Genomic DNA, 21,502 nt, shown 5'->3' with positions numbered 1-21,502 from the left:
AGGAGGAGACAAGTGGGTGGAGGAATCAGGAGTCATCTGACACTCAACAGGACCAGAAACAGGAAGCCACGGCCTCTTATTAGAATGTGTTAAGGACACGAAATTCATTGCTTCTGTCACTGCACGCAGAGGGTAGCCTACACTCGGCTTCTTACCTTGATTCCACTGAGAATCTCACTCATAATCTTTAAACGTTTGTCTTTATTCTTCATATTTTTTACCTGCCAAGAAAAAGCAAAAACAATAACACAGCACACTTTCATGAGAGAGAGTCCAGGTTGGCTGCAGATGACAGGTCTCAAGGGACAGTTGTGGCTGTCACTTAGTAAGAACTTGAGGTGCCCGGTGATGGGATGTTCATCTCTCCCTATGCTCTTCTTTGCCCACTCCACTCCTGCCACCTTGGTCTTCTTTCTGACCCTTGAGCATGCCAAGCTCATTTCCACGCCACAGCCTTTGCCTGACTGTCCCCACTACCCGAGTTGTTCTTCCCTTTCACTTCCCAAATCTTGCTCCTTCACAGTCAGGCCAGTGTCATTGAGATCTCCACTTAAATACTCCCTCCTCACTGAGGAATAACCACCTACTCACTCACCATCACATCACACTATTTAATTCTCTGTGTAGTACTTACCAAGATCTGATATTTTTCTTATTTAATTGTCTTTGTTTATTGCCTGTCTCTCCATCCCCCAAGTGGAACGTAAGCTCCATGAGAGCAGAAAACTTGTCTAATTTGCTGTTGTATTCCCAGAACAGTAAGACATACACTAAATATTTTTAAAATAAATAGTTGTATTTAAATAAATAGTTGTATTTAAATAAATATAAAATGAATGAATGAATAAATCATATACTCACACCACCAAGTCTACCCACCCAACCTCTGATTTCTGGCAGAGCTAAGGAACATTTGCATGGAGCCCTCCTAGCTGATGGTAGCAGGAATGATTGCCAGGACTTATGCTTAAAGTTTGGATCACTCATGTGACTGCTCTGTATGGTTGGTGTGCATTGTTATGATGGGCAGGCAGGGGCACAAATCATTGTTCTGAGGACAGTCCAGCAGAGCAGAGTTGAAGAGTTATGTTCAAGGTCTCTGGGACAGTCCTTCCCTCTCCAATTGGGTTCTTCCCTCTAATATGAATAAGGATAGAGTATATAAACCCTAAGAGTGGTTGGAAGATGAAAAGGGAAGATAGAAAAAGCCAAGTTCATTTGGGATAGTAGAAAGTCTTTAACCCACTTTGCCTTGCCCAAACACCTATCCAGAGTTAGAGCAGAGTAAGCAAAGACTTTGAAGAAGGTATATATATCCCCAGGATAACTCTGTTTCCTTACCTGAAGAGTCCTATTCTTGGTGGCCAGTATCCCGTTAATTGGGATTAGGATCACCATCACTCCAACACCTGCAAGGATTGAGGGTCCCAACTCTTCCCATAGGAAGAAGATAGATAAAATAATCTGTACAAAGGTTGACCACAGCAAGTGGATGAAGCTGGTCACATCCATGAGCTTCTGGGCATCCACAGACATCAAGTTTACTGTTTCTCCTACGGTGTACTCCCTCCTGGCCGAGTTGGATAGGGTCAGCGCCTAAAGATAAAGATTGAATTGGGCCCCATCTATAAGGCCAAGGACACTATAGGGTGAGGGGGTGCTCAGGAAGTGACAGTGTAATGGAAGGATGGGCTCCAGATGGACACAACTTCTCCAAGGTACTCTGCCTTCTTCCTTCCAAATCTTTCACAGTGTTCTCTCATTCTTGACCATTCTTTCTTGCTATTCCCACCTTCCCCCAACTTTTAACACACACTTTTTTTTTCTGCCCGTAAAACTCCTATTTATCTTGTAGGTGTCAGTTTAGACGGTACTTCTGAGAAGCCTCCCGACTCAAATATTTGTGTTAGATAACCCATAACATCCTGTGCTTACCTTTGTTATTACATTTATTGTACTGAGTTATAATTGTTTGTTTTCCTATTTCTCTACCAGATGTAAACTCTATGAGGACAAGGACTACATCTCTTCATTTTATTATTGTATCATGTGGCACATAGTAGGGAATCAAATATTTATGGAAAGAAGGTGGTAAGGAAGGAACAGAAGCAGAGAAGGAAGGAGGGAAGGAAGGAGGATGGGAGAGGAAGGAGAAAAGGAAGAAAGGAAGGAAACAAGGAAGAAAGGAAGGAGGAAAACCAGCATGTTTTGATTCTGGTCTTGGATGCTTCTGACAGGGCAATGTTATTCAGGGCCATATTTTTGTGGAAAGGTCACAGACATTCCCAATAAGGACAGAGATCTTGGAATGCAGAGGAAAGCTGCAGGGCTCACTCATTTGACTTGTCCATTGTTGGGAATTTGGGGACAATATCTATCTAGATGCCTGAATCTTGTGGTATGGATCTCTTGTTTTCACATAAGTGAGATCAGAGTCTGATACCCACAAATCTGTCACTTACAACATCTTGCACAAGTGCACTCAGCCAGGGGGCTTGGGGGGCACTGAAACCAGTTTGCACTACGCTCACCAAGCTACCACCTGGTGTGAGCTGCATCTTCCCAGAGAAAGAGGTGCCTTCGTCTAATTCCCACAAAGACAGTACATAGGCCAGGAGTGGCCCCCGATACCCAACTTCATTACCTCTCCTTTCTTAGAAGCTCTCCTGTCATCTTAACCTACCAATGCACTCTTTGGAACATACCAGGATTCTTGAGTATACAGTAAAAAGAGGGAAATTTCCTAAAACATTGGGCCACCAAGGTTCTAAAAGAATCAGCCCGCTGCTGTGTATGGAAAAGCAAAACAAAGTATACAACATCTAACTACTCTTCAGGACAATCATTATGCTTTTCTTTCCTCAATAAATCTCAATGAAGTAAAAAGATCACTGATTTAGTCCTAAGTAGCCCTGGTATAGGGGTAAGTCCTGGCTATGTGAGTGCAGGCACTGAAATTATCTAAGCTTTACTTCTCTGTAAAATAGGGATAATGTACTTACTTCACAGGGCTATGAATTGATAATGGATATGAAAATGTTTCATAAAGAGTAAAATATTATCTAAACATATGGAATTAGTAATTTTCCTTCACTCTATTTAAATACCAATATTTATTTGAAGGAAGGTCTCATTAACGGCTCTATTTTATAAATCTCTGTATTGACTATAACAGTTGTAAAATCTGGAATATAGTAATAATCAAGAGTTGAAAGTATAAACTCAAACAGATACTTGTACACCAATGTTCATTGCCACATTATTTGCAATAGCCCAAAGGTGGAAGCAACCATCAATAGAAATAAATAAATAAAATGTGGTACATTCATACAATTGAATATTATTCAGCCATAATGAGAAATGAAGTTCTGATACATGCTACGACATGGATGAACCTTGAAGACATACTGAGTGAAATAAGTCAGACCTTAAAGGACAAATAGTGCTTGATCTCACTTACATGAAATATCTAGAGGGCAGGAAGAAAACAGGAGTTATTGCTTGAGAGGTACTGAGTTTCTCTTTAGGGTAATGAAAAACTTGGAAATGCATAGTGGTGATGGTTGCACAACATGGTGAATGTAATTAATGTTACTGGATCATACACTTAAAAGTGGTTAAAATGACAAATATTTTGTTATATATATTTTACCACAATAAGATTTTAAAAATAAAAATAAATGGGAGGATGAATAACCACAACTGTAAAAGTGTACACTAACAGAAATGACTGAGATAGCCTGGTCAGTGACCTCATAACCCACAAACCAGCAGAAATCCAGTATCTCTAGAAGGAATAAGGAGATTAAAACTCAATTTTTGGGAAGACTAATTCTAGTGTGGGAGTTCAAAGGACTTGACCAGACTTCTAATCTAAAGACACTTGCATTACCTACCTGAGTCTCTTGATGGGTCAACACCTACTGAGAGAAGACAAAAATGACCTATTGGAAACCCTGGTGGCATAGTGGTTAAGAGCTACAGCTGCTAACCGAAAGGTCGGCAGTTCAAATCCACCAGGCACTCCTCGGAAACCTTATGGGGCAGTTCTACTCTGTCCTATAGGGTTGCTATAAGTCAGAATCGACTCGATGGCAATGGGTTTGGTTTTTTGTGTTTTTTTTTTGGTTTGGTATTTTCATGAGAAGACAGCAAAGGAGAAAACCATGAATTGTAACAGCAAAGTCACTATGACGAAATTTTCCAGTAGTGGGAAGAAAAAGAAGAAAGGCAACTGTTTGATGCTCTGATCCTATAAAAAGTCTTGTCTCCTCATGGATGAGTTTTCCCCTCAAGCTTGTAGTTACTGATTGTAACTACTGTATTTTCATTTCTTAGGGGACAAAATTAGATATTAACCTGGTAAATAAGGAAAATAAACTTGTTCTGAGAAAGTTAAACTTCAAAGACAACATACTAGAGTGAAGATGTGTAAAATTATCTTAAAGTAATGGAAAACACCCAGGTCTGCAGAACTCACTAACCAGAGTGAATGTATTTACAAATCTAAAAAAGAAGGCAGGCAGAGAAGGGTTTGGTAAACTACTAAAGTTGCTAGGCAAAAGCTGTTCTGGGGAGATGAAACCCTGACCCATAGAGCATTCTAGATTCACTGGCAAGATTGTTTTCATTTTGAGATGGATGTACCAGGCCTTCTTAGCCCAGTTCCATTAAGTATTTGGTTTAAATGTTGGTGGCCAGCTTTGTTACTGACTTTATACTCTTTCCCAAGGCATTCTCATCTTGTTGATAGAGATGGGAATGGAGGAACAGGTATCTGACCCTTCAAGGCTGAAAGGCAGATCCTGAGCAGGATAGCTTGCCGGCTTTTTCCTGGAGTGCACCACACCCTGTCCCCAATACACACTCTATGTCTGTGAACACAATTTTTACATTTTAATTTCCAAAGAAACATCTAAAGGAAGGTGCATGGTTAATCAAAATTAAATGCCATGGTCAGTTATCATTGCATCATTTTTCCTCAATCTTGGAATAATTTCCTCATGCTTAATAAGGAGATTTTCTCTGGTGATAACTGATGTATTTTCCTTACCTTCTTATATACAGAAGCTATGATGGTTGTCCGTACAGTCATGCCTATCATGAAGCAGAGTTGAAAATACAACTGAAGGCAAACACACTGGATGAGAGCCACAGCAAAGAAGAGGATCGAATAGAGATATCCAGTCCATACATAGGTGTCACGATCATTTGCAAAGGAGATCAGTAATCTGCCAGAACAAAATCAAGTAAATGATGCTCATCAGGCCTCCTTACCTTCCTTGTGTGTAGCTAGCTACCCTGCCTTTACCCTGCAGGTAACAAAAGTAACCAAAATGGCCAAACACCTTTGGAAAATCTAAGCTCCACAGTCTTGCCGGTACTCTTGCTTTTGCTTGGAGTTGAGTGGCAAGAGCTGAGGGTGATGGCCCATGGCTGTAAGAATGGATAGAGAAGGAGATGCTCCACATAACTTCCACTACAATATTTTGGCGCCCCCACCCTGGTAAAAGAGACTATGTGGATATAGGGGACAAGTTGATTGGTTCCTGGTCAACAAAAGCCTGAATTAAGATGGGTATCCATCATGAGTTTGAAGGGCTTCCTCCTAAAGGACGGTTCATTCCATAGATCCCAGCTGATTGCAAAGTCTTGTCAGGATTAGCCTGAACCTCCCACTGAAGGCTGTGACTGTGGGGAAATGAGGTTACAGACACTAGGTACAAGGCTCTACTGGGGTATATGTTGCCCACCTCTTGGATGTGGCTCAGCCCATAGAAGTTTCAGTTAACAGTAAAGAGCTCCTAACAAATACTTGGCTTTCTATGAGGGGAGGGAAGTAGAAATGAGGCTAAAGTATACATCATCTTAGATCTTAAAAACAGCCTTGCACTTTTCACAAATACAACACTGTAAGGTGGAGGAAAATCATGAGTATTTTAAAATGGGAATTTACTAATGAGCTCCTGTCTGCATACAGCAGGGTCAAAGAGGAGGGTGGCAGAGGAGGCCCTGAGAGGACAATTCAAGCCCTCAGGACTCACTTCAGCAGCTGAGGATTCAGAAATACGAGGATGTCATACACTAGCTTCAATATGGATGATTTTAGGAGTTCAGGGTAGAGAGTTTTGAAGAGGGTCTTGATCAACCAGGACTTGGGAAAGTCTTTTTTGATCCCAGACTTCTCTTTTTTCTTTTTGCCTTCTTCCTAGATACAAAACCAAACAACAACACACACAGAATTATGTAGTGTAGGAATCCTGCACTAAATAACTCCAGAGTGTTAAACCTCTGAGCCCTTTTGCCATCTTTGTACAGCTTTTGGTCTTCTGTTCACTGCCTGGTTGCCAGCCCACTCTTCTAGCTGCCACCGCTAATCTTCTCTGTCCTTCCTAACTGATCCTTGTCATCTACTTTGGATTAGAAAACCAGGCAACTAAACTGGTGAGAATATTGAATAAAAGAACAGACTCTGAGGGGGGACCTGAGGGGCAGTCTTGAGAATGAAGGGCATGGACATGATAATATATATTTTGGATGCCATCAATTCAGACTCAAAGTGACCCTATAGGACAGAGTAGAACTGACCTATAGGGTCTCCATGTCTGTAATCTTTATGGAATCAGACTGCCACATCTTTCTCCCATGGAGCAGTTGGTGGGTTTGAACCACCAAACTTTGGTTAGCAGTCAGGCACTTAACCACTGCACCACCAGGGCTTGGATGCTTAGAAGCCTTTTTTTGTTCTTTTCCTGCTTGTGGTTGTTTTGGGAGCTTTACCACTCACTCACCAGCCTCTTGTTTTTCCTATGTTTTGGCCTCCTCATTGCATTCTCCAGAATCCCAGCACATCTCCAATTCTAGCTTCTCAAGCCTCAGTTTCCAGGTTTTTCTACCAAATATTTTTCATAATTTCGCTCACTGAGGTCCCATCCAATCAGTCTCTCTTGCCTGGATGACTGCCCCAGCCCAACTGCCTCCCAGCTTCCACTCTTGCCTCACAACGGTCCATTCTCTAGGCAGCAGCCCAAGAGAATTTTTTTTTTCCTGAATGAACTATTTGTCTGTTTTTTTTTGTTTTTGTTTTCTTTTTAAAGCCAAAGAGAGTTTTAAAAATATAAATCAGATGGCACTACGTCTCTGCCCAAAACCTTTCACTGGCTTTCCATCAGACTTAAAATCCAGACTCCTCACCATGGCCCACAAGGGTCTACACAGCTCAGCCCCTGTCTACCTCCCTGAGCTCATCTCAGCCACGCTCAGCCTTTCTCATGAAACTCCTGTGTCTCATTCCAGTTCCCTGAATGAGTCAAACTTGTTCCCCTCTCAGCCCTGCACTTCTGCTCCCTCTGACTAGAACACATTTTCCTCTGATCATCCTGCAGATGGACTGTTCTCACATTTGGGTCTCTGCTTAAATGCCACCTCCTCTGAGAAGTTTCCCCTGATTACCTTACCAGAAGTTGCATTTCACTCCCAACACATTAGCACGTTTATTTTCTTAATGGCACTTACAACTAGAGTTACAATTAGTATGTTACAAGAGTAATACATGTATTGGTTTATTGTTTATTTTCTAGCTCTCACACAAGGATGGAGACTCTTTCAGGCTTGTTCTTTATGCCCAGTGCCCAGAATGGTCTCTGACACAAAGTTGTGCTCATTAAATATTTTTTGAGTAAACAAATGAATTAGCTGCTAATGCTAAATCCCACCAAGGTGCAGATTCTAGTCATACTAAGGTATTATTTATCTTCTGATTTAAAAAAAAAAATTATTATGGAAATTTTCAAATATACCCAAAAGGAGAAAGAATAGCACAATGTACTCCCATGTATCCATCACTAAGGTAATATTAATATTGCAAATATACTAATAATATAAAATGTTCTGAAAAGTATAAAGTGCTATAAAAATGTAAGGACATAATCATTATGATACTGTTGCCCTCTTGTCTGAGCCATACAAGCACATTTGCACAGAAACTCGTGTGACAGTTACCAGGACAAGGACATCTTGGCTTTGACTCTGGTTCTTGTTCAAGCCATGCAGCTTGGCTTCCAATTTCCTCTGGGAATTCTTCTGCCTCCGTCTCTGGAGTGCCTGCCTGGCCTTCTGCAGCGTTCCTGCCGCGCATGCTTCAAACTTGCTGACTAGGTTCTTGGCTTTAATCCTATCATCGACGTCCCAGACATCTTCAAGTGTCAGAGGTTTCTTGTAGCCTTTCAGAACAACGCTGGAACAAGAGTGACCCACAGGCTGGGACCCTACAGGCTGGGTCAGAGAGCTGTCTCTTTGCCCCTCTATCCAAACCTGCCTGGGTCCTTATCTGGGACAGAGGAACGAGAGAATGGGACTTCTCTTTTGCTCCACTACCCTCACCTCCTGCCCCTTTGAATTTGAGAAAGGAGTGGGGAGAGGAGAAAAGGAAGCAAGGAGGGGTGACAGAGATGGGAAAGTCAAGAAGAGAAGGGGAAGAGGAGGGGCATTACTGAATTAAGGGCCAAAAGATCATCACCTCCTGCTCCTTCCTCCTCAAATACTGGCTGTCTGTCACTCTGGCATCTCCTGGAAGTGACTCCATGATGGCCTTAAGAAATGGAGCTGACCTAGTGGCTGCCTCTATACTGTCTCTCTAGATCAAGAATTCTTAACCTGAGGTTTGAGAACGCAGATGGAACATGAATTACATTATTATTTTTACTAACTTCTAATTGAAATTTAGCCTTTCTTTCTTGTGAGTGTAAGCAACCAACCACAGTTATAAAAGGAGTCTGTGCCTTTGTCATGAGGAGAAATCACAGATGTTTTCATGATTCACTTACTCTCATCACAACTTTGAAATAATGGTTGATACTGGACCCACCACTGCATGTTGTTATTTAATGCATTAACAAAGAACACATGTATTACTGTATCACAAGTACTTTTTTGTTTAAAATATTTTGATAACACTATTTTAATATATTTGTTTTCCTTTATACTCCTGTATCTTTTTTTTATGCATTTAAAACATTTTTCTGAGAAGAGATTCATAGGCTTCACCAGCCTATCAAAGGAGTCCATGGAACTACAGGGGTCAAGATACCTCCTCCCTGGTCCTCTGGAGCCCAGAACAGCTCATTCATCCCTTATCTTCCAAATCTGTGCCACACTGCCTGCCTCCAACCTTCCCCTTTCCCATCCTACTACCTCTTTTGTTTTTTCCTGTGAACCCCACAGACTACCAAGAGCAAATCTCCCTCTACCCCCTCCTCAGCATCTTGATCTGCCCAATGAAGGGACGGAACTAAACTGACCTCTAAGTTCTAACATTCTCTGACTCTGACTAAATAGAGGAGAAATTGAGGCCACAGCGGGAATTTTTTTTTTTTTTTTGTAATTATGCTTTACGTCTCTTTCAGAAGAGTGAGGGGGGAGGGATATAGATAACCATACTGCAGGCATTTCCTACCTGTCATACCAACTAAAGGTAATACTACTCAGAAATGAAGCCGTAGTTGATGGATTCTGCAAGACACACAAAAATTAGAAAGTAAATCAATTGGAAATGGAAATGCCATGGGACTCTAAAATCAGAAACTGATTTTGCTAGGTATGATGTGATAGAAACTAGATATGATGTTGAAGTCAGTTGGTCAACATATATTTATTTGGGAGCCCTAAGTTCGCTACACCAAAAAAAAAAAAAAAACCCATCTGCTGTCAAGTCAGTTCCAACTCATGGTGACCCCATGTGTTGGTAAGGTCACTAGTAGAATGATAATCAGATTTGCTGGCATAGATGTATGAATTAACTGCCTATGCTGAAGATTGGTGGGTCAATGGAAAAGTCAGTATTTCTATATTCTACTTACCTCCTGTTTCCTATGCCATAAAATAATCTGTACTACCTTATTCCAGTCTCTATGAGACCTAGACATCTCAAAGTTATATTTGTCAAGACACCATCGAATTAAGTAATATATTAGGCAAGCATATTTAGAGTCTCACATTTGGTGAGGCATTTTTTTCTGAAAATGCTGAAAGGACCAGGATCAGGATCTGGAATGCATAGGAGATGAAGAACAGGCAGGAGTAGATCAGGTTAGAATTGTTGTCCTATGGAAGAAAAAAAAAATAGAGAAAATGAACCTTTTATTCAAATTAAATATAAATGGTCTATATATATATATCAATTCTTGTGATTAAAGCCCATCATCAGATCCCCTAAATACAAGTCCATCCTGAAGCCCAATCTACTTCATTCTGTTTCCTCCAATCCAGCAGATGCCCAGCAGTGTCTCTTTATGTCACTCTCTCTTTGCTCCTTACCTGTAAGAGCATCCGGATGAGAGTTTGAAGTTGGAAAGTGCCACAGAGTATTGAGAGAATCCAGAATAGGGACAGGAACCAAGAATTCTTTTGCACACACCATTGCCTGCTGTGTTGGATCAGCAAAACCAGGAGCTAGAGAGAAATTCACACCAAGTTCTGAAGACTATTGTCACTAACCAAGTACAGGAGGTAAGAAGGTTGTCGGAGAACAGGGGAAGAAAAGAGAGGTGGGGGGCTGACGGGAGAGATTGTTGTAACTAACCTGGCCAGGCAGAAAGCACACAAATGCCAAATTGTAGGTTTCCTCCCTGATACCATCCAACTTCCTCTTTCAGTGCCTCCATGCTCTCTCTGGGACCTCTTTCCCTATCCCATCTCTATTCACACACTTGAGTTGGAAGTTATTTCAGAAAGGTGAGGATCACTATCTGCATTTTAATGGAGTTACTTTGTGAGCCAGAAAAGCCTTTTCAAGACCCAAGGAAATGAATTTCAGGCACTACAGTCAGGTGTGGGAGGCAGATTCTGATGGATAGGTACAAGGTCTCTGTACCTTGTTTTTTAAATAATATCAGACTTGTTATTGTTGTTAGTTGCCATCAAGTCAATTCTGACTCAAGTAACCCCATGTGTGCAGAGTAGAACTGTTCTATAGTTTTCAAAGCTGTGATCTTCTGGAAGCAGATCTCCATGCCTGTCTTCCGAGGAACCTCTGGGTTTGAACCGCCAACCTTTCAGCTAGTAGTCTAGCACTTCAGGCTTAGCGATTAAAAATAAAAACTCTGTTTTGGATCATCACTATTAGATATAATTAATTAAATGCTGGTTGTTTTCCTAGCCTCCTTACCTTTCCTGGTAAACCAGCTCTCTGAAAAATGCTGTGATTTGTAGCATTTGCCTATTTCCATGGCATAAATACTCCCGCCATGGCAGATTTCAAGCTCCAAGTGTTGTCACTGAACACAGGGTTGGGAAGAGATGTATGAGCCAGCTCCAGGACACCAATGCCTGGACCCTTGTTTGTTTGTTCTGTAGGAATAATAGCAACCAAAAATGCTTATGGGGCCAGGCAGGTAATGCTACTCAGTGAAGGGGCACTAGGTAGGGTCTGGGTTGAGCACATGCCTGGTCTAAAGGGGCCACAGCTACTCCGTCCCAGCTGACTATGGTCCTGTGAGAATGTAGACTCATGGTTGTCATTCTGATTTTTCAAGAACGGTTGGAAATTGAGATTTTTGTTTGTCATCTTCCTCTTTTAAAATAATGGCAACTAATTCAATTTTTGTTTAAATACTGTGCAAACCAAACCAAAACCCATTGCCACTGAGTCAATTCTGACTCATAGTGGCCCTGTAGGACAGAGTAGAACTGCCCCAAAGGGTTTCCAAGGCTGTAAGTTGTTACAGAAACAGATGGCCACATCTTTCTTCTGCGGAGCAGCTGGTGGGTTTGAACTGCCCATCTTTCAGTTAACAGCCATGTGATTTAACTACTATGCCACCAGAGCTCCACATACACTGTGCAGCCCGCACCCCTCCCCTTCAAAAAAACATGCCTACAGGAGAGATACTAGTTTCTGACAATAGGTTTAAAGCAATGATTCTAGACTCAGTGATCCACTGATTAGAGTCACCAATCAATTTAAAAATAATATTTACAGCATTTAAAAATGATTTTATATCAAGAAACTAATATCTCATCTATGATCTTTATACGGCAAGATACAAGGACATAAGATATACATCTTTAAATCTGGTACTTATCCTAGGGAGAAGTTTCTATAAATCAGTGTACAAAAAGAAGATGAAGAGCTAAAATTTGTAATCTTTAGTTTCACCCCACAATAACCAAGCTTTGCCTTTATAACACTCTTGAAAGGGATGAGAGACATAAGAGTATGATAGAATGAACAACAGGTCAAAAATTGGAAGACTGCGCTTTAGTCCTAGCTCTGTCACCCACTAATTATATACCTTAGGCAAGTCACTTAACCTTTTCTGTGCTTCAGATTCTTAATCTATGATGTCAGAAGGCTGTACTAGATGGCCCTTTCTACTTCTCAAATTCTTTAGATGAAATTGGACTTAATTTCATCCCAAAAGAGTAAATTTCAGCTAGAGGACTGTAGGTAGAGAGAAGATAAACAAGGTGAAAGTGGTGATGGGCCTTACCCATGTGCCCAGGTAGAGGCTTGGATTGGTGTATCTAATGGCAGGGACTGTGGCTTGTCCAGAATCTTCTGTGAGTACAAAGGCCAGCTCTATGGCTGCTAGAATAAGAAGAAACCCAACAAACACCTGAGAAGGGGGGAAAAAACCACTGTTAGGAGGATATCATTTTCTGCAAGTCTCTTAGAATAGAATGGTCCCCAATCATGGATGGTAAAAATGGTATACAGTGCTTCAGATAACATATTCAATAGATATTTGTGGAATGAATTGATGCATATAGTTCATCCAATAATGGAATAAAATTCAAAGCGTGCCCTGAAAAGTATTTTTGAGGAATGCTGAGTATGATCATTTTAAAATACGTCCACAAACTCTTTGATACTACTCCCTTCAAAAAGTAGAACTTAGTTCCCCTCCCTTTGAGTGTGGACTGGACTTTAGTGACTCACTTCTAATGAGCAGAATATGGCAGAAGTGATAGTATGTGACTTCGAAGCCTTGTTCTCTCTCTCTTGGGTTACATATGCTGGGGAAAGCTAGAAGCCCTGTTCTGATGATACTAAAGTAGCCTATGGAGAGATTCAGCTGGCCGCTTGCCAAGAGCCATGCAAGTGCACCATCTTAGGAGTGGACTACTAGACCCGAAATCAAGCCTTCCGATGATGTAGCCCCAGCTAGCATATTAACTGTAACCCCATGAGACACCATGAGGCAGAACCCAGATAAGCTGGTCCCAAATTCCTGGACCACAGAAACTGTGAGGAGATTAAAAAAAAAAAAAGCTTATTTTTTTTAAGTTGCTAAGTTTTGGGGTAATTTGTTACACAGCAATAGAAAACTAATACACTAGGGTTAAAAGGAGAATCCCGCCCCCCAACTGTTGTCAATGTGTGCCATTGAGTCGATTGCAACTCACAGTGACCCTATAGCACAGAGTAGAACTGCCCCATAGGTTTCCAAGGCTATAATCTTTATGGAAGCAGACTGCCATATCTTCCTCCCACAGAGCAGCTAGTGGGTTCAAACTGCTGACATTTCGCTCAGCAGCCAAGTGCTTAACCGCTTCGCCAACAGGGCTCCTTCCCCTCAACTACCAAAAACCAAACTTGTTGCCAATGAGTTGATTCCGACTCATAGTGACCCTATAGGACAGAGTAGAACTGCCCCATAGAGTTTCCAAAGAGTGGCTGGTGGATTCCAACTGCCGACTTTTTGGTTAGCAGCCGCAGCTCTTAACCACTATGCCTAGGGTGGCACTATTCTCTTTCCTCAGTCATCGGTCCCAGCCTTTGCCTCATATTACATTTGCAACATTAATTGCAAGGCATCCATGGTAATTCCAAGCCAATCAATATATTTGTTCTATGAGCTCATGAGACATAATACACACTGTACTGTTCTAAAGGACCAAACCCCTCCTATCAGGAGGGAAAATAACTATCTCCACTGAGGAGATCCACAGCATCTTGGCCCCCAAGATTAAGATCTATACTATCTCCCCTACCCTCATCCCTTCTTATTCCCATCCATTTGCCCATACTCGTTCCCAGAAGCCTCATTCATCCAGAATGACTCAAGCAGAAAGATATTGGGGGTCTTTGTAAAGAAAACCAGCCAAGGAGGGAAACGAATGCACCTTTAACAAATATGACCAGGGCTATTATTTAGCAAGGAGTAGAGTCAAAGACATACTAGCAAATGCAATGCATTTTCTCAAGTATATAATATATTATATTGTGCTTTCTTCACACTAGACTATGAGGTCTTTGGAAAAAATAATAGCTTTTGAGGTGGGAAGGAATACTTGCATTTAGGTAAATTGAGACAAAATAAACCCAGTTGGAGCTAAAGCACTCTTCCTTGAAGATGACTAGCTAGAGAGAATACTAACCAGGAGACCATTCCCAAGGCTGAAGAAAAGGAGGAGATCTGCCACAGGCTTACATATGTTGAACTTAGACAAACTGGTTAGAGATGCACCAAGAAATTCATATCAAAGAGACTAACTTCCTTAAAAAATAACTCCTACAAAGTAATTAAAAAAACTCACAAAACTAATAACTCAATGGAAAAAATGGGCATAGACTACAAATAGATAATTTAAAGAAATACACATGGCTCTTAAATATATGAAAAAATGTTTAAACTCATTAATAATAAGATATCAATGGGATGTCCAATGAATCAGTAGTGTAATTTAAAAGTATAACAACATGCCATTTTTTACTTAGCTGTCAGGTCTTTTCAAAGAAGATATAGCAATCCTTACTGTGTATGCATCTAATAATAGAGTATCAAAATATATGATGCAAAAACTGATGGAACTGCAAGGAGAAATAGGCAAATCCACTATTATAGTTGGAGATTTCAACACCGCTCTATCAGTAATTGCCATATCTAGCAAGCAGGAAATCAGTAAGGATATAGTTGAACTGAACAGCACCATCAATCAACTAAGTCTAATTGACATTTATAGAATACTTCATCCAGCAACAGGATACACATTCTTCTCAAGCTCATGTGGAACATTTACCAAGATAGGCCACATTCTGGGCCATAAAACACATCTAACAAATGTAAAAGAATAGAAATCAGGACTTATATCATGGCAGAGGGACCTACTCTAGCCAACTATGTTAATTAACTTAACTCCTTATTCATAAATGCAAACAGAGCACTAATAATTATCAGAAACTTGAGAAAAAACAATACAGTAACACCTGCGAAAGCTGGAACCTGTGTAAGGTGGAAACCTGTCAGAGAAGGAAAACTTACATGTTTTCCACTAAAACGAGCGATAGAAAAGTGGTAAGACTGCATCCTGTCAAAGGCAGAGAACTTGTGAGACCCAAAAAAACAAGGCAGTCCTGGAGAGTTCCAGCTCTCATAGGTTTCACTGTATTAGCAAAGAAGACAACCGAGATAATGACCAGGAAGACAAATCCTGGGCTGAAAGAAATAGAAAGTATTAAATGAACAGAAAAAAAAAATCTTCTTTTTAAAATTACTTTCAAAACAATGTCCCAAGAGAGATTTGTGAAGATATTGCATCCATTAACAGGTTGCTATTAATAAAAAGGTACATTCAGAAATTAAGAAGAGTCCTTTAGGACAACTGGAAAAAAAATTTGGGAAAACGTCCAGAAAAAGAAATTTGAAAAAAGAGAGAAGTTGAGAAGGAAGATCAATTCAGAGAGTTCAATCCATTTAAAAGAAGTTCTGGAGAGAGAGAATTTCAAAGACAGAGGAAAGGAAATGAAAGGAGTAATTTATGAAAAGTTCTCAGAGATAAGAAAGACATGAGTCTTTAGGTTGAAAGTGCAGAGTCAATTGAATGAAAAAATACTCATGTAGATAGACTATCGTGGAAGTCCAGAACATTAAGAATAAAGAGGATAACAATAAATAAATAAATAAAATACTATTAAAAAATAAAGAGTAAAGAGGATAAAAGCTTCTAGAGGATAGGCAGGAATGGGAAGAATTCTAAATAGTAGCACAGGATGCTGAGGAACAATGTACCAACATCTTCAGAGTTTTCAAAGGAAAAATATTTTGAAACTAACATTCCATATCCAAATGAACATCTTTAGAAAGCAAGAACTTAGAGACTTTACCTACTGTCACTCTTTCTGAAATTTTATTTGAGGATATTCTCCTGCAGAAAGGATCCAAGAAATCTGGGGGCACTAATTCTCTCATCTTACACAATAGGGCATCAAGATATACAGTCTAAAATTGATGACAGATTATTTTTAGGTATAAAGGTAACCACAGAAGAACTAAAAATAATCATATAAAATAAAAAGATTGAGAGGAAGGGGAGGGAAGGGAAAGGAAATTAGGGGGAAGGGTTGATGAGCTAAATTCCTTGTCTTTCATAGAGGCAGAAATAGATCATTTTTGAAGTTGTCAGATCAAAAGATATAGATTTATATGTATTATTTGCAGCTATGGAGGTGATCAAAATAACTTCAAATGGAGCCCTCTGGAGAACGGGACTGGGAGGTAGGGCATGAAGAAGACTTTTGCTTTTCATTTCGTACTCTTTTGAACTGTTTTTTTTTTTTTAAGGAGAAACAGTGGAAGAATATGTATCAAAACGTTAACAGGAGAATATCAGGGTGATACAATTATTAACGGATTTAATTATCTTACTTTCCTAGAGTCTCCAAATTTTCTATAATTACCATGCGTTAGTTTTATAATCAGAAACATACACACCTTTTTATTAATTAAGAACAGGGAATTATTGTGGCTGTTTAATAATTACTAGGTCTTTATTACTCTTTGCCCTTGGTCTCTGATTTATTAGGGGAGCTTCAAGCAGACCAAGGGTTAACTAACTCAACTTTGTAAGGAAATACAATTTCATTGGCATTAAAAAGGAAAAGAGAGTGGTTTGACCATATTTCATTCCTTCTCATCTTTGCAAATTTCCCTTTTCCCATTGCTTTGTAAATGACAAGGCACTCTGGTTGAATCTTCTACCATTATAGAGGGTAGCTACTTCTACCATGTCACTAGTAGATGAATGTCTAACTTCAGCTTGAATATTTCAGGGACTATATCCCCAATAGCCCATTCTATTATTGGACAAGTATTATTTTTAGAAAGTTCTTCTGTATATTTAGCCAAAATATGCCTCCCTGGAACAACCTCCACCCACTTATCTTGGTCCTGCTTTCTGAAACTTTTCAGAACAAGTTGAGGCAATCTTCATATTATACTTCTATAAAAACTCAAAAGATGATTCCTACCTCTCATTGGCTTACTAACAAGTCCATTTTTTGCCGCACATCTTGCTCTGACCTCAGCGCTTCCACAGCCTCCAAACCAAATTCATTAAGCTCATCCAACAATTCTTTCATTTTTAAAATTCAATTATGTGAACTGTGCACTGGGTCCTAAATAAGGATGTCCCTTTAAAAACCATACAAACCTGTGGAGTCACTCACCAGCTTGCTCAAGCAACTTGACGAAATCCAGATGAGGTAAACACTGCGCTAACAACCAAATAACAGCAATAACAACAATTCAGGAGAGTCAGAGAGGACAAAAACAGCTGAAACAGCCCAAAGGTGGGTAGAAAACAAAACTGAGAAATAAAACCAAGTTGAGGAGTGAGCTGAGAGAGAAGAGTCTCATAGGAGAAGTGAGATTTTGCTTTGTGAGGAATAACACCTCTGACTGTTTCAGAGAATGAAACCAATTATCTTGAAAATTTTAAGGAGAAGCAAATCAGTACTAGTCAAGGTGGAGGATATAAATTATAAATGGAATTCCTGAGGCTGTGAGTAAGGGTGAGTGGATTATTAGATACAGGAGGAAAACAAAAAAAACTAATACATTTCTTTTGTTCTACGGAGATTTGTGTCTGTAACAGTTAATTAAAATGTGGTATTATCCATTCAATGGCATATTAAAAAACCCAAAAAACCAAACTCACTGCTGTGGAGTCCATTCAGACTCATAGCAACCCTATAGGACAGAGTAGAACTGCCCCACTGGGTTTCCAAGGCTGTAAATCTTTATGGAAGCCGACTGCTACATCTTTCTCCTATGGAGTGGCTGGTGGTTTGAACTGCTGATCTTTTGGTTTTAAAGGGCAAATTGTATGGTATGTGAATTATATCTTGATAAAGCTGTTTTAAAGGTTTGTTAATAGCTTTATTAAGTGGGATACTGGTTTGCTCATTCTCTAGACTCTTCTTCGAAGCTCCAGAAAATGTCAAAAGCCACCAATCTGACTGGCTCTAACCTCAAGCTCTGATGCATCCTCAAGGACACTGATGCGTGTTTTCCAATGTTCAGAAGGAGTCTAGCACATTTTTAACACAACCTGTATTCCTAGGGTGCACTTTGCACCAACATTCACAAATACTTAACAAGTGTCTGATATGTGCCAGGCCCTGTGCTGGGCACTCAGGTAAAAAATGCAGACGGTGACCTTCCCCTGGGCTCTCAGTGACTGTTCTTTTCCTACCACGAGTCCAACAAAAACACCACCAGCCCCCACCTGACAGTGTCCCTACAAATCCCACTTCCTTCAGCTAAGTCCCTTCTTCCCTTTTAGGTTCCACGTAACTTGAGGTCATCCGCATTTGTTTTATTGTTCATAGAACACAGGAATCCAATTTGCCTGTCTAAAGTTCAGGACAGGTAGAAAAAATCTAGTGGAAGGAAGCACACAGTGGACTTACCGGATGGCTTTACAACCTTGAGGGTCTTTTAATTCACACCATACCCCTCCTCGAGATAATTAGTGCAGGTGACAGAGGGGCTCTTCCCCTCATTCCGCCTGGGCACTCTCCTACATCTCCTGTCCTTTCCATTTTTCTCCCTACTCAGGCACGTCAATGTGCACACTTACCCTTCCCCTCTCCACTGTCAGTGATCTTCCAGACTCAGGAAAGACTCTGGGGAAAATGCAAACCAGGTCCAAGTTTTGGGAAATGAGTGATGGTTGGAACACTAAATGGTTCAGAGGTCACAATGGTGCAGAGATCACATTATATGGTTCATTTGCATTTCATGTTAGTGCCAACTGAATTACAGACTCCTGATTAATTAGGACAGTGTAAGAGCAGGTAATTCAGTGTTGTCTTTTCAAATACTAAAACAAAACCAAAAAACCCATTGCCGTCCAGTTGATTCCAACTCATAGCGACCCTATCCAACAGAGTACAACTACTCCACAGGGTTTCCAAGGAGTAGCTGGTGGATTTGAACTGTCAATCTTCTGGTTAGCAGCCAGAGCTCTTAACCACTGCACCACTAGGGCTCCTCATTGGTGTTTCGGGAGGACAATATTCATAAAATTTAAGACTCACTACTCTTATGCACCAGTTGCTGGAGAAGGACATTATGCGTGGTAAAGTAAAGGGTCAGCAAAAAGAGGAAGACCCTCAACAAGAGAGACTGGCACAGTGGCTGCAACAATTGGCTCAAGCATAACAATGACTGTGAGGATGGCGCAGGACCAGGCACTGTTTTGTTCTATTGTACACAGGGTTGCTGTAAGTCGGAACCAACTCCATGGCACCTAACAACAACATTCTTATGCAAAAACAAAAGTTACTTTAACTAAGAAATACAACAAGGGACCAATGAGGGCAGGTAGAGAGTGGGACACCTAGAGCATTATGTAGGAACCAGTGGTGTCATTAGGGAGGTGCGGGGGGTTCAGACTGCACCAGCTGACACTGTCAGGGGGGTGACACCAAAATGACTGTCTATAAAATTTTTGTGCAGTGTTTCAGCAGAAATTTATTATTTTTTATACAAATATCCCTCTAGTTAGTTATAGTAACAAAAATATTTTTCATAAACCCGGCTTACATGTATCAATATACCTACAATCTACCTGAGACAGCAGCAACTGGAAAAGACGGTTAAAGACATGGAAGAGGACACTTTAATGACCAAGAAAATGTCCCTATTGTGCGCCAAGAATGAGAGTTAGGAAATGGTAGGGCTACCTTACCTGCTTAGCAAGGTAGAGTTTGGTTACAGAAGATTTGTTGGTCCTGGATTTATATACATGGAGAAGCTGCCAAGGAGCCAGGAGCCAAAGGAAGCCCAAGGGAATCCACACAAGAACAGTTTGCTCAAAACAAAGTGGTAGGTCAGCCTCTGGGCTATCCAGGAATGAGGAATTCTGGGGGACCAAAAAATGAAGGAATATTGGATACATGCATTGTTTAAGACAGAGACCATCCCCCAGCACACCCCAACTGCTTCCATACAATTTTAACTCAAATCCATATCTATATCTAGCTCTACCCTTTAGCTATCAGTATTAGCCTATTCATCCCCTTGTGATATTTAGTGACTTATCTGGTCAACCCAGCCTCTAAAAAGCTATCTTCCTGTGACTCCAAGACTAGATTCTGAATTTTTCTGTTATTCTAAGTAAACTTCACCACTGCATTTGCCAAATTGTACGGAGAAGATGGACCATTCCTCAGTCCAAAGGGGAGAATAGTTCTCTAGCACTGGTTGAATTCACTGGCCGGTGTTCAAACATGCAGGCTCTAGACAGGCTGAATGCTTGGCATACTATGATGTTTAGTCTCCTACAGCCCAGGGAGGGTTATGTAGGAACCAGTGGTGTCACTAGGGAGGTGTGGGTGGTTCAGACTGCACCAGGTGACACCATCGGGGGGGGGGTGTGACACCAAAGCGACTGTCTATAAAATTTTTGTGCAGTGTTTCAGCAGAAATTTATTATTTTTTATAAAAATATCCCTGTAGTTAGTTATAACAACAAAAACATTTTTCATAAACCCAGCTTACATGTATCAATATACGTACAATCAGGGCCGGATTACTCAATAAACAAGGTACACACGGGCCCAATTGTGCCTTCCCACCAATCTGCAGTGCACAATTTCAACTGTCCCCCACCACAGCAAAGATGTGGTGAAACCCATGTGAAATTGCTCACCTAAGTAAATACAATTAAGCCTGTGCGTACCTTGCTCAATACAGGCCAGTGCATACTGTGCTTACTGGTTAATCTGACCCTGCCTACAAGGCTAAAACTCTATGCTAATTTACTTTTTGCACCTTCTAATGCACTCTGGTCAGAGCTGTCATTATTACTCAATTACAACGATGCTTCAAATCACGTGGTTTTGTCTGCACGGCTACAAGCACACACTGTTTTTCATTGCTGCCAGTGTTTTTATAGTCGCTGATTTTGTCAAATTTTCTGGTGTTTTAGCTACAATATTGTGGTAATTAGCATGGAGAGGGTCACACTATGAGTTACCACACTGGGTGACACCAACCCTAGTAATGCCACTGATCCGAACCCCAAGGACACATGGCCAGCTTGGGCACAGAAGGGACAATAGCACTGTTAGACAGAAGACAGACTCCCAGCAAGTTCTGTACCACTCTTCTCATTCTGCAATAAATGGAAGTGTCTTGTGGGCTGGGGGACACCAGTTCTTATACCAGAGCCATGTGAGGGTAGATTTTTCTCTTCCTATAAACTTTTTTTTGAG

General features: G+C 40.6%; 1 protein-coding gene across 1 annotated transcript in view; it reads right to left on the bottom strand.

Moving 5' to 3' along the window:
* Window positions 1–21,502, bottom strand: part of ABCC2 (ATP binding cassette subfamily C member 2) — a 66,960-nt gene that overhangs the window by 41,747 nt on the left and 3,711 nt on the right. The window contains exons 2-11 of the mRNA XM_004370024.2: window positions 19,975–20,148; window positions 12,489–12,614; window positions 10,315–10,449; window positions 9,994–10,101; window positions 9,455–9,510; window positions 8,002–8,236; window positions 6,045–6,208; window positions 5,054–5,231; window positions 1,342–1,596; window positions 156–221 (exon numbers count right to left, since the gene is read on the bottom strand). Of these exons, the coding sequence (XP_004370081.1) occupies window positions 156–221; window positions 1,342–1,596; window positions 5,054–5,231; window positions 6,045–6,208; window positions 8,002–8,236; window positions 9,455–9,510; window positions 9,994–10,101; window positions 10,315–10,449; window positions 12,489–12,614; window positions 19,975–20,148 (1,497 nt within the window). The remainder of the gene's footprint in view (window positions 1–155; window positions 222–1,341; window positions 1,597–5,053; window positions 5,232–6,044; window positions 6,209–8,001; window positions 8,237–9,454; window positions 9,511–9,993; window positions 10,102–10,314; window positions 10,450–12,488; window positions 12,615–19,974; window positions 20,149–21,502) is intronic.

The sequence above is a fragment of the Trichechus manatus genome, unplaced genomic scaffold (genome assembly GCF_000243295.1).
Source record: "Trichechus manatus latirostris isolate Lorelei unplaced genomic scaffold, TriManLat1.0 scaffold00007, whole genome shotgun sequence".
NCBI lineage: Eukaryota > Metazoa > Chordata > Mammalia > Sirenia > Trichechidae > Trichechus > Trichechus manatus.
The sequence above is the reverse complement of the archived record's forward strand: the minus strand, read 5'-3'. Positions and strand labels throughout refer to the sequence as shown.